Genomic DNA, 12,945 nt, shown 5'->3' with positions numbered 1-12,945 from the left:
AATAAAAAAAAAATCTTTCTTGGCCCCAATAGCTTCAGGGATTTCTCTCCCCAGGTCACAGCATGGACACACAGCATGTCATGTCAAGGGAACAGGGAGAAGGAACACAAAGGTGCATAGAGACATGAACTCCTTAAGGCAAGAGGCAGCAGAAATCCCATTTTTCACCAGGCCATAAACTCAAAAGCCCCCTTTTCCACTTGGGATTCAAAGCCAGAAGCATTTTAATGCCTAAACTAGGTCAGTCTTTGTTTACACAAAACACGGATGAGAAAGGAAGTATCAATTCATTCAACTTAGGATGGGTCAAAACCACCGGACTACAAGGCACAGAGTAGCTTGCCAGTTTTTTATTTATTTTTATGAAAAGAAACCTTATCAAAGGCACATTCAGAGAACACACTTCACACAGATGTAGCCAGGTAACACATTCTTTTAATTTAAGACAGTTATGCTTCTTCTGTGGGAAAACTGACAAAGAAATTTAAAGTGATGCCATATTCTTATTAGGCTATACCTTACAGTTACTTTAGGTTTCAGCTATTATTTGCCAACTTTTGTAAGCCTGGAACACCATGAGGTCTTCTGGTCTGTATCCACAACACATACCTTAGTAAATAACAGATAGCTTGAGGTATATTAGCTTCAGTCCAGAAAACCAAACTAACAAACCCCAAAGAACAACAAAGACCCTCACTAAGCAAAAGAAAACAAACCATCATGCTACAAAACAAAAAGGACAAAACCCCCAAGCCCTAAAACATAAGCAGAATCACAAACATGATACAGCTGTCTTATCCTTTTGACAAGTTTCTTTTGCCTTCTCTAGTTTTTCCTCCAGCTCCATAGCAATCCTTGTACTCCCCAGTAAGCTCCTTAACTGTATGTAGCCTATGAAAATTTTTGCCCTTAAGAGGTGGGAAGAAAAGAGAGAAGAAAAAAAAAACAAAAAAAGGGAAGTTCTTCCACAAAGGGTTCACAGGTGAGCTAATCCTGAAGACCAGGCAATGATTCACAGATTTCCACTGGGCTTTTATGAGAAAATAAGATATTAGTAAGTTTTATTTCTTGCTCCATATTCCACAGATTTGAATTTCAGTTATGTAAACTATCATGCAAGTAAGAACTACCACAGTGGTGGAAAGAGGTGTGTGAGTGACATGATGTGAAACCATGTTTGATCACATAGTGATGAGTTTTTTGTAAAGACAGACTAGACTTCTGCTAGAAAGGAAAGCTCTCTCCCTTCTCAATGAGCTAGTAGTTCTTACAGCAATAGTCCCCACAAGTGAGAAGAAAGATTATTGGAATGAGAACACTGGCAATCAATGCTTCACAAATGCAGGACTCAGTAAACTCAATGTCAGACACGAACACTTCTGTCTGCAGCCTCCTGAACCAAACTAGTGGCGGCTTACAGAAAGTGTGGAACTTTCTTACAATGAGCACTCATGCCCTGGTCTGCAGGTAGGACAGCTACTCAGAGTAATGGAATGCTAGAGTGTCATTAAAAAGAAGTTAAGGATGTGTTATGGTGAAGTTACAGCTTCAACTCAGTTTTCAAGTTTCACTTAATCTCACTTCACATCAATACTGAACAGATCTGTCAAAACTCTTCTGCAGTGTAAGGAACCTGCAGAACACAGTAGTAAGGCACAGTTCCCTATACAGGACAATCCACATAAAGGATTGTTAACTAGGTTAGCCAGAGTCTTTGTAATAGAATGAAGCATGTCTGAGCATGAATGTCTGAGCATTGTCCTGCTCAGACAACAGCAAAGGAGAGAGTAAACCATTTTTAGGCAGTACCAATAGATAACATGCCTTTATATGATGCTAGCTCCTACAGACCTGGTTTAGGAATCTCAGTAACACCCCTCAGAGTTTTGGAAAAGACTAAGCAAACACATGTCTAGAAAACAAAAATCTTGCTAAAGTTAGAATAACTTTATGCAGTAATGAAAAGTTCTAAAACAGTAGACTTTACATGTTGAAAATGACAACCTTTTCCTCTTCTCCTCATTTTCTACCATGCCTCAGACTCATTCATTAGGTATAATGTATATCAAGTTTTCTAAGAGATTCAGACCTACCAGTGAACCAGTCAGATCACACGTTTCTTTGCAATGTCCCTGCTACCCAGGTACAGCCCTTGAGCCAGGATCTGAGTCCCATCCACCCTTGGTTACCTGTATGCTCTCCCAAATATCCACTGTCCTGGAACACCCAGTTTCTTGCTCAACACATTTAAGGTTACACAACAAACAGCACTAGCATGCTGATCTGTTAGGCAATTTAACTCTCTACTACTAGGAGGAGATGTCAGGGGAAAAAAGGATGGGTATTTTTTTCTCTTTTCATTTTCCCCTCCTCCCCACCTCCAAACACACACACTGCACTTTGATCTTGCTTGGCTCGCTCGGAGTTTCCAGTTTCTAGTAAAGCTGGGATGAGGAGTCCTGCCTTAATGTGTTCTTACTCATGACTTGGCAGCTGCCACCATCTTGTTCAGGGAGAGATCCAGTTCAAGGAGACTGACAGCATTTAACTCCCAACAGCTCTTCAGCTCTAGCAGATGAGCTCCAGGCTCAAGGTGTTTGTTTTCCTACCCAGTATTCCTACATTGAAGCACATCCAAAGCCCCAGCAGAAGAAACCCAGTTACTGCAGGCTGGCAGCTGAGCGCAGCGGCATGCACCATGGTAAGGACCTGATGCTCAGCATGATGTCACAGACTGAAGTATGAGCCTTAACTCTGCAACTGAGATGGCAGTATGAAGTGCAAGACTACTGAAAAGCAACAGCATCAAGACTGCTATTTTAGCTTTCTGTCGCATGTGATCTACCCAGGTAAAGAATACCCACACTGCCCACGAAATACAGCAGCACAGTAATTAGAACATTTTGTTTAACACACTTTACATCTTGTTTTCTATCCATCATTGTAGTATGGTATATCAGTCACAAGTTTGTTAAACCATTTTGGATGTTTGAAGTGGTTTTCTTCAGAAACATCCAGATTAGCTTTTAAAAATATATACTGTTTCTCAAGTTGTAAAATCTTGATACTAGTATTCTCTCCTGACTTCTAAACATGAACAAGAATTTAGCAACTTGTGTTCAAAACTCCCATACAGCAATAAATACAAACTATGGAAAGATCCAAAGCAGAAAGATGAAACATATTGTTTTTGGCATTACTCTGCTCCCTATTTATGCCTACAAGAAGCCTGACATGACAACTGCAAAGAAAGACCTCAGACATACTCATATAAGTGTGCCAAAAGGATTGGAAGCCCCAGCTCACATGATGAGAATGTCAAGCATTTCCTCTACTGCTGTGTATGACTGCACCTCCTAACCAAGGGTCAAAAGCAGATTTAAGTCTTCAGTTTGGGGCTTGGGGTCTTTTTATATTTGTCTTAAATCAGAAGAGTATTTTCTTTATCCTTCTAAAGTTATATGCTAGTGCCAAAAATGTTCAACATTTAACATTATTAGCGCAGTCATTTATAGAAGCTGCAATTTTGGCATGTATATCTGACAAGCCATTTAAATTCTAGCACCTTAAATTATGTAGAGTGGTTTGTCACTATGACAACAATTTTTACATGTCTAAAACATACAAAAGTGCAATTTTTTCTGTTCCTTACTGAAGCCAAGAGTTATTGAAATATTTACCTCTTCTGGACAGAAAGGCAGAACTTACATAACACCTGATTCTAGACAAACTATGTAAGTTACTTGTTGAATGAAAAAGGAAGTTTCCATGAACTTGAACAGCTATAATTTAAAAATACTTGGAATATAGAACGCTTGAGGGAATCTAAAACAAAAGGGAAGAGAACACATGCAGGAATTCAGGAATGGGTAAATCTCTTTTTTATCATCATTAGAGCTAAGAAAGTCTTTGAATGGCTTTCTCAAAAGAAAATCCAAACAATCTCAAGGCCAGGCTTCACATTTAAAACCAAAGTTTCCCTAAAAGCCAACTGGTACAAAGGATCTTGCTTCGATTCAAGTCTCCATACATACATCTTGGACACAAACACTTTGCTGGTGATGCTTCATTCTATTAAATAGAAAAGTCAATCTGATGATATGGAAGTGGCATAATGTTTGTTTTATTTAGAAAACACCACCACAGCAACTTCAAGGCCTAAATTCGGAGACAAAGGGCTAAAATAGTTTGTCCCATACCATACAACTGTTCAGAATCACAAAATATTGGTATATCATTCATTTAAAGAGACAACTGTGAAGTTACTGGAAGTGATCCAACAGAAAAAAAGGTTGATTTACAATAAACTGTTTCTTATTATTTATAGAGACATAGCCACTGTACTAAAATTGTCATATTGACCAGTATGTCACTGATACCACTATCACTGCATGCATTCATTCAACACTCAGTTATCTCTGTCAGCATCAATGCCACATATATCCAAACATGACTTGCCCTGTCAAAACAAGACCTGTGACCCAGCCACAGGAATATAGCTTCCTGCTACTACACAACATTAACCTAATGTTTACACACCATTCAATCTGAGATCTTTGCTCAGGTCTCTTCTGTCACGTGTAGCTAACTTTCGATCATTAAAATCAACACTGCATCTGGAAGCGTTCTGCTGAAAGTCACCTGCTCTATTTTCACTCTCTTCCTCAACTTGAACAGAAGTAAGGTCAAGCATTCATTTAAACCTATAGCTTGCCACTACAGTTAAAGCAGACATACTTCAAGCACAGCCTAGTTGCCAACATGGAAAAGAGCTTTTGGGAGGCACAGAATTTATCCAGCACGAGATCCGACCAGCTGCAAGATCCCTGCCCTGTTTTTTCCTAGTCTCATAGAAGATCCAGGTATGATCAGTCATCTTGTATTCAGTTTCAGGTGAATGCAGGTAAGCATTTAAAGCAGAAAAAAGCAAGAAGAATGCTCCTTTGTCTCTAGGAACAAGCCTGCTTTGACCATTACATCTGACTGCTGGCTTTGTAGGAGGCATTTGTCCCTCAGTTCTATCCCAGGGCCAGCACAGTACAAGGTTACACTTCTCTCCTCAGCCATCTCAAAATCTGCCAAGTTTGAAGGAAACTGAAGTGTCACAAATAGAAGATCCAGTGCTCTCCATATGCACTACATGCCTGGGGACACAGGTGTAGAAAAGCAGGCATGGCATCTGTACAGCAGCTCACATGAGCAAGTGCAGCACAGCAAGGCAATAAGCTCAGTTACTACACTGCAAAAACACCACACAGTTACATAAAATGGCAAGGAAAAAGAGAAAATATTTGAATTATAACAAAATAATTGCAAACAATTTTTGCAATAGTAACACTTCAGGGTTTTTTAACCAGCTGCTCAGTTTTGTGTTCTATATTCAATCTTTTTTCCTAACATCCTAACAGTTCCTGCAATGCAGCTTTTTCCTTGTTAATACAAACTGCATTATTCATAATCTAATTAAGCCTAAAATTAGGTATCCAGCCACATCATACAGAAATATGAAAGCCAGGTTTCCCTTTTGATATCTTTCTGAAACTTGTACAAGATTTTCCTCTGGTTAGCTTGAAATCTCATGGCATAGATTTTGTCTGTGTGATACCTTGCCTTAAAATACAGGACATGCCAAAATAGTCAATATATTGGCTAAAAAGATCATACTTCCTTGATCAGGGAACAGTTCTCTGAGGAACTAGAGTCAGGAAAAAGTGACAAGTCCTGCAAATGAGAGGCTGCACTGTCATGCTGTGAAAGCAATTGCACTGCCAGATGTGTCACTGTCACAGAACCCTCTTATTGAGTTAATGATCAAGATCTCTTCCTTTTTTGCTCTGGAAAATTGCTTTGTATATTGAAGTTTGTATTAGTATTTATATTAGTATTATTTCCATATCAAATGTGTTTTTCCCTTCTGTCTATGCATTCAGTAAAAAAGCTCAAAAGCTACACTGCTGGTTTTCTCTGTGTTCATGCGAAATTTTGCCTTCAAATGCACCTACTTGGCTCTCACAAGCATGTTCAAGGATAAAATCTGGATCTCTGCCACAACTGCATTCCTTACTGCAAATACATGCCAACCTTCAAAGTTCAGTTATTTGAGCAAAAACATACGTTAACTGTTGTGCAAGGGGAGTGGAAAATATATCAGATTAAGCACATCTGAAAGTATTTCGCTCCACTCTTTGCTTGATAATACAGCATAAAGCTGGATCTATTCCCTTCTATTTTTTTCAATAAAGCCATTAAGACCACACAGGTGAAGTTTTACACAAAATCAAACTTAACAACAACCAAACAAGCATTCAGAATAAAATTACCTTCTCATATTTGTTATTCCAGGACTGGTCTAACAGGTATTGCAACATTTGTCAGGATAAAGTTATTCAGTTACATGTAAAAAATAATGGAATGCAAGGAGTGTGTTGCAATAAGCCAGCTTAATAGATACCAGCAACTTAAAAGGCATTTGCCTTTCACCTATGAAGGACAGCAGTGAATAGCTTGGAAAGGTGCAAGTCAGGTAACCAAGAAACAATCCTTAAACTGTTATTTGAATAACAATTCTAAAACTGTTACTTTTGAAACAGTTTCAATAATTTAGTACCAGCAGCACATTTTACATGGGACAGAGACAGAAGTGAAAGAAGTTCATTAACCTAAAGCATTAATCACATCTTTCACTAGGAAAGGCACAAATTTTATCCTTCACATTTGTTCTGAATAAAGCCTGAGTTTATTGTCAACATGGAAACTGCTTATGGTTTGGATACAGTAGAAGTGATGAAGTTGACAGGTTTCTCCTCTTACAGCTCAAGTGTACACTGAAGCTATGAGGCAAAACTACTATCATTGCTGTGACTGATAGCACTTATGCTCACTCTGGAAAACATGTTTTCTGTGTCACAGCACAACCTGGCATTATCAAAGCAAACTCTTTGAAAGAACCTGCAGATTGAAGTTTTTATTAATCAGTTGAAGAAAACCCAGCCTAATGTACAGCCCACCTAGTGAAAGACTGGATGCACTGACCCCCAGCTCTCTCTTTACTTCCCAGAGGGAAGAGGAGATGGCTGTTCTAGCAGGGAACTTCTATTAAGAAGTGAGCCTGATGATGCCTCTGAAGCAGCAGCTCATAAGTGCACAGATTCAGGCCCACTCTAGTAGAGGAGGAGCAGGCCCAAAGACACCCTTAGGTTCCTGTCATTTAAAGCTCTGTAGGGCTATCTGAACTGGTGTCAGTCAGGCAGAGAGGAAGAGAAAGCAGAAGACCCCAGAAATGGAATACAGCCATTGAACCTAGATTTTCAGCTAACTGAACAGGCACTACATTACAAGTTTTCCATGCTACTTCCTCTCACTGCCCTACAAATTTATCTTGATTTATCTTAATTCCTCATCCCCCATCCCCAGCATCTCACACCAAGTCTGAAGAACTGACTCTCTTGTGCTGGCTGCAGTTAATTCTTTGCAAATTGTGACTGCAAGAATGCATAGATACAGTTTATTAAGTCTCCCGTCCATTAACTGTGACTCAGACAGAAGGCATCTTGCTGCTTTCCACCCTGGCCATATTTTTCACAGTCCACTCCAGCAGTCCAGGTTCAACCAAGCTGTCATCATTAGCAGGCTCCTGAATAGAAACAATCTTTCCAAGCTCAAGAACACAGGATTTCCTGAACCATACCAGAACAGGCACTCATCAGGACAATGACCAAAAGCATTTTAAACAACAATAACAAAAATGAAACCAAATCCAAATACCCTGACACAGTAATCTACTATTATTACCAGGCATGCAATAGCTTTTCCAGACAGTTTCTTTCTAGGCCCAAATGTGTGCATTTCCTCATAGTAAGATGGTTCATGACCTCTATACAAACCTTCTCTATGAAAAATCACTGATAGTCCATGTGGAGAAACAGGCACTTCAAGCCTTGTGATGAAGTTGGGAGGCCTCTAAGCATAAATGTGCTTTATGCTATATAATCTATGAAAGTAAGAACTCTGAATATTTCCAGCATTTCTACATTAAAATTAGACAGAATTTGGCTACCAAGTTCTGTGAGCAAACCAATCCTTTCAAATGTATCTTATCCTACTGTTTTCCAGGAAAACAAGGGCAAGGGATGGAGATGACTACCTTGAGTACTTGCATTACTTGAGATTGCACTTTAGCCTTGCCATACTTTCTTCCCAGTAGACATTGGGAAGAACAATTGAGTAGAGATTAATTTCTTCTCATTAGAGGCTTTCCCAGTACAGGGTAGGGCAACACTCAGGGAGACAAAATAAAGAACATGGCTTCAGGGCCTGTCAATGACATCTGAGCAACATGACATTAGAGCCCAGGTGACCTCATTTTGGGAAGGCAGGATAGAAGTTGTTTTAAGTGAACTGGGATACAAACAGAATTAAATAGGTAGGAAAAGAAAGGGATAGAGAGAGGTAAAACTGGAATGAAATATGAGGAGCCCAGGGAGGCAGGCAGAACCCAAGCCAATAGGAAAAGAAAGATCCTACACGAAGCTAACATGAGAAAACTTTGGGTTAGCAGAGTAAGAAAGCTAGAATTGACATCAAGCCCGGAGGTGAAGATCACACACAAGCTGAAAAGCTGAAGTATAAGACAAACTAGATAAAGAAGGAAGATGACTGAAAAGGCTCTTGAAAGTGAAGGGACTAGCAGAAAAAGGCACAAGAAAATGAAGTACATGCAAAAGCCTCAATCCCTTAGCACATTCCCATATGGAAACGGGATTCCAGATTTAAGTCCACTGTTTGTTACTTGTCAGGTAACAATCTATGCAACAGATTCCTTATCTGCAGGCTTGCAGCAAGCTGGGCAGTTTTCTTCAGAAACTCTTATTATGGTGTATCCATCACTCAGGTATTCAACTTGTCTTTTTAATCACACTGTGTATTTAATTATCCATGTAAAGTGTGGTGAGGAGATAGAAGTTAGACTACCCTCCCTTAGTCCCACTTTCCATGGCAACAGATTCTATTAGAGTATTTAAAGGTTTAAATTACTAGTTTCAAATCTTCCTGCTATTATCTTTAACAGACGAGCCAAAAGAGTGAAGTATACATCAGTACTCAGTACTTTGGATTTCAGGAAAATCTTAATTTGACATATTTAACATCTTATGAATCATCCCTTTTTACATGACACTACACTTTAAGATTTAGCTTGCCTTATAAAAACTGAAAGATTTCTCTATTTTAACATGCTCATAGACCCCTCTGGTTTGTGTGCTACCTAAGCCATGTTTCAGGTGGACTTTCCTAGTGGCTGAATTCTATTTTCAGACTATTAAAATCTGAAAACCTGAAATAGTCAAGCAGCAAATACTGGCTCAGACACAAAGTGTCTATTCCATTTTACCTAAGAGACTTGGCTGGCTTAGCAAACAGGGACGTGGCAAGCACCAGTGGAAAAAAGTTATTCTTCTTTTCCGTTAGCTTAGGTACAGGATGAAGCATGACTTTGGTTTTAATTACCAAAACAAGAACTAACACATTTAAAGAAACAACCTCCATTAGCAGTTAGCATTCAATTACCAATCCTAGCCAGAGAAAGAGGCAATAAACATTTACAGGGCAAAATCCAGTAGGCAAATTTCACAGACAATATCTGTAAAATGCAGAAATCAAAATTACATTATGACATCTGCCTGTCTATTAGGAAATACAAAGGTATTTACCTTCCAACATCCCTCAGTGGTACAGTTTGATAGCCTGAGGATGCAAATGCACATTCTTAGGAGTAAAAGCTGGACTGTTTTAACACTCAAGTTGTAACTGCCAGACTTCTGTTACTTAAAGGTACCGCTGTTGCTTCAACACTTGCATCAGCCATCCTTTCCAACTGTGAAAAATTAAAAAGTCAACAGGCCCTAAACACTTCTACTGGTGCCCCACAGTCTGAGGCTTTGGAAGAACACCTTCCCCACTCCACAAAGAAATAAAACAGAGGCGAAAAAGAAGAAAATTACACCTCTGAAAAAAATAACTGCACCACAGCTCTTATACCAGTCAGTTTACATGCAGAATATTGTCACCTCATGTATAATTATGAAATGCTGGTTTTTTAAAATGAAAATTTAGCTGAAAAAAAGACTGCTGAAAGCAAGTGACTCAGAATCAACCTGCTTCAGCTGTGCTATTCTACAAGCTAAGTCCATTTCTTCCAAGGCTGCAAAGTACAAAGAGACAACCCACAGCAAATACACGATGAGCTGCCATGCCAGCAGAGTCCTGCTGAAATACTACAGACTTAGTTACATATTCACAAGTGAAAAGAGAAGGGTAAGACTGAAGAATCCATACATGCTATTGCCCATTATCACACCAACAGACCAAAGGTTCTGCCTCTACTCTTCCTAGAGTTACATAAGGAAAAAAACCCACAAAAATCCCAGACTAAGCACTTGAACGCCTTTAGTAAGCAACACCATGACCAACAATCCTGAGTATATTTCTTCAGTTTCTCATAACATCTCCTTATCTAAAGTATGTAGCACAAAACCAATTTTCTTAACACAAATGAAGTACAACAGATGACATCACATCACACTTCCTTAAGTATAAGATCCCCCTAATTTAAATATGGTCAGTAGCCTTAAAATACATTAACTTGTTCCAAAGTAGTCCAATTAAGCAGGTCTGCACCACTAATCAACTTCTGCATGTTCTTGAACACTTTGGAGAATAAACAGTAATTACAGCATCATAAAAATGGTTCAAGATCACTCCTTGAATTGCTGTTCAGAACAATCCAGAAATACACCATGTAAATTTAATTCCAGCTGAATATATTTTAGCCAACTCATTTCCAGTTTGACCATAAACAACAAAAAGGAAAAAAAGCAAAACAAATATGGAAGTATGCACAAGCATAAACATATGGGGCCTAATACAAATCTAATCAGAGGAATATAGGAACTGTAAAATACGAACAGTAAGGTAATGTAACACCATGTAAACTTAAAGAAAATAGCAGTTCACACATTCATATAATAAAAGATACAAGTATAATCAGTAACTACTCTTTTACTAGGTCTTTACTCTTACAATCCAGGTTTGTGTTCAATGTGTTTATTCAGTCACATCAACATATCTAAAGGGTATTCCACACGGCTTTGCAGCTGAAGATAAGCAAATGTAGCTACCACAAACTACAAACAGAACTGTTTAGCCTTAAAATCTGCAAACATCATAGCACACAAAGCATGTTTTTTCCCCATCTTAAACTTAAGCATTTAGAATAATAAGCTTATGAAGTACTATCTTCCTCTAAAACACAGACCTGTTTTTTGACATGTAGAAGACCAGAGGGATCTGAAACTACACAAGTCATCCTTAAACATACATTACACTCTAGTTTTTAACCCACTGCACAGAAAAAGTTTCTAACTCTGAAATACTGAAAACAGGGGCTTACCTTCAATCCTTTTCAAGGCCGACAGACAAGTATCCCGGCTTGGAAACTCAAATGGATTATTACAGGTCCGAATGGTGTCACATTCACACTTCCCGTTGATTATGTTACAACCTGTTATAAGGTTTTCATTGCATGGTTCAAATCCAAGAAGCTGATCATCATCCCAGTTTTCATCTAAAAGAAAGAAACAAACAAACTTGCTCATGTTGGATTTCAGCTGCAGTAGGTAATATTCACCTGCTTTGGAGTTGGGTGGGATTCACTTCAAGTTCAACACAGTGCTAAAGAGAAGATAACAGATTTAAAAAAAATAACAGACTAATCCAAAAGTGGGATTTGCCAAATACCCCAAACACCATATCTCACAGCTGTTCTACTGCCCATGTTGCTAAAGAAACTGGCATTGTTTACTTCCATCTGTATGAAAAACTATGTCATCTCAGGAATACGCACAGCTGTAGTACAAATGAGTGCTATTCTAACAGAAATAACTTTTGCAGATAGCTGAAGTTATATTTATAATGCAAGTGAGAGCATTGTACAGAATCTGCAGCTGTTACAGAAGTCAAAATTGAGTCAGAAAGCCAGCATTTTTAAAGATGATTAAAAAATGCATCACACAGAATTCACTCCATGGAGATAACTTTTTATTACAGAAAAGCTGCAAGATGCCAGACCTCTGATTCCATTATATGACCAAAAATGAATTTTCCAGCAGTCCTCAATTATCATACATATTCCTGGAGAATTGATCAAGCACATTGCATTCTTTGCTGTCAAGGGGCTATGGATAGAGGGACCAGGATGAGTCTCTCTGCTTAAATAATTCTGTTCCTTTTGAATCAGTCCTGTCAAATGTGTGTAACTGGTGTTCCAGTTGTAACTGCCCATCTTCCTTTCAGGAGGCCACATGCAACAAGATTTTTTTTTTTCCTCCAGAAAGAAATACAAATCCAGTCAATCCAGAATTCCAAAAGATTACCAGTCCTACAATATCTCAGTTTTCTTAGGTCAAGTACACATACAGCAATATCCCATGAGTCAGAAGATTAATCAAGATAGAAAAATAGAACATCCTGGATTTGAAGAGACCTTCAAAACCATCCAGTTCCAACCACCCTGCATGGATAGGGACACCTTCCACTTAGACCTCAGTGGTCAAAACTCCATTCAGTCTGGCCTTGAACACTTCCAGGGCATCTACAACTTCTCTGGGCAACCTGTTCCAGTGCATCACCACCCCCACAGTACAGAATTTCTTCCCAAAATCAAATCTAAGCCTATTCTCTTTCAGTTTTAAACCATTCCCCCTTGTCCTATCACATACTTGTTTAAGCAAGACTGAAGAAACTAAACTAGACATCAGGTATTCTTTGCTACAGAATGCAGGTGTTTTATAGACAGACAAGCTTGGAAAATTAAGTGCTACAAAACAGTTGCACAGAGTCCACTGATTTCTACTAATGACAAAAAGAAAAAATAGATATTTTTAATCTTTG

The 12,945-nt window shown here is 38.7% G+C and overlaps 1 protein-coding gene across 1 annotated transcript in view; it reads right to left on the bottom strand.

The window, feature by feature from the left end:
• Positions 1-12,945, bottom strand: part of CRIM1 (cysteine rich transmembrane BMP regulator 1) — a 170,222-nt gene that overhangs the window by 143,975 nt on the left and 13,302 nt on the right. Inside the window, exon 2 of the mRNA XM_059469584.1 lies at positions 11,447-11,620. Within this exon, the coding sequence (XP_059325567.1) occupies positions 11,447-11,620 (174 nt within the window). The remainder of the gene's footprint in view (positions 1-11,446; positions 11,621-12,945) is intronic.

This window comes from Ammospiza nelsoni, chromosome 3 (assembly GCF_027579445.1).
Source record: "Ammospiza nelsoni isolate bAmmNel1 chromosome 3, bAmmNel1.pri, whole genome shotgun sequence".
Lineage (NCBI taxonomy): Eukaryota > Metazoa > Chordata > Aves > Passeriformes > Passerellidae > Ammospiza > Ammospiza nelsoni.
This window is presented reverse-complemented; position numbering and strand designations above follow the sequence as displayed.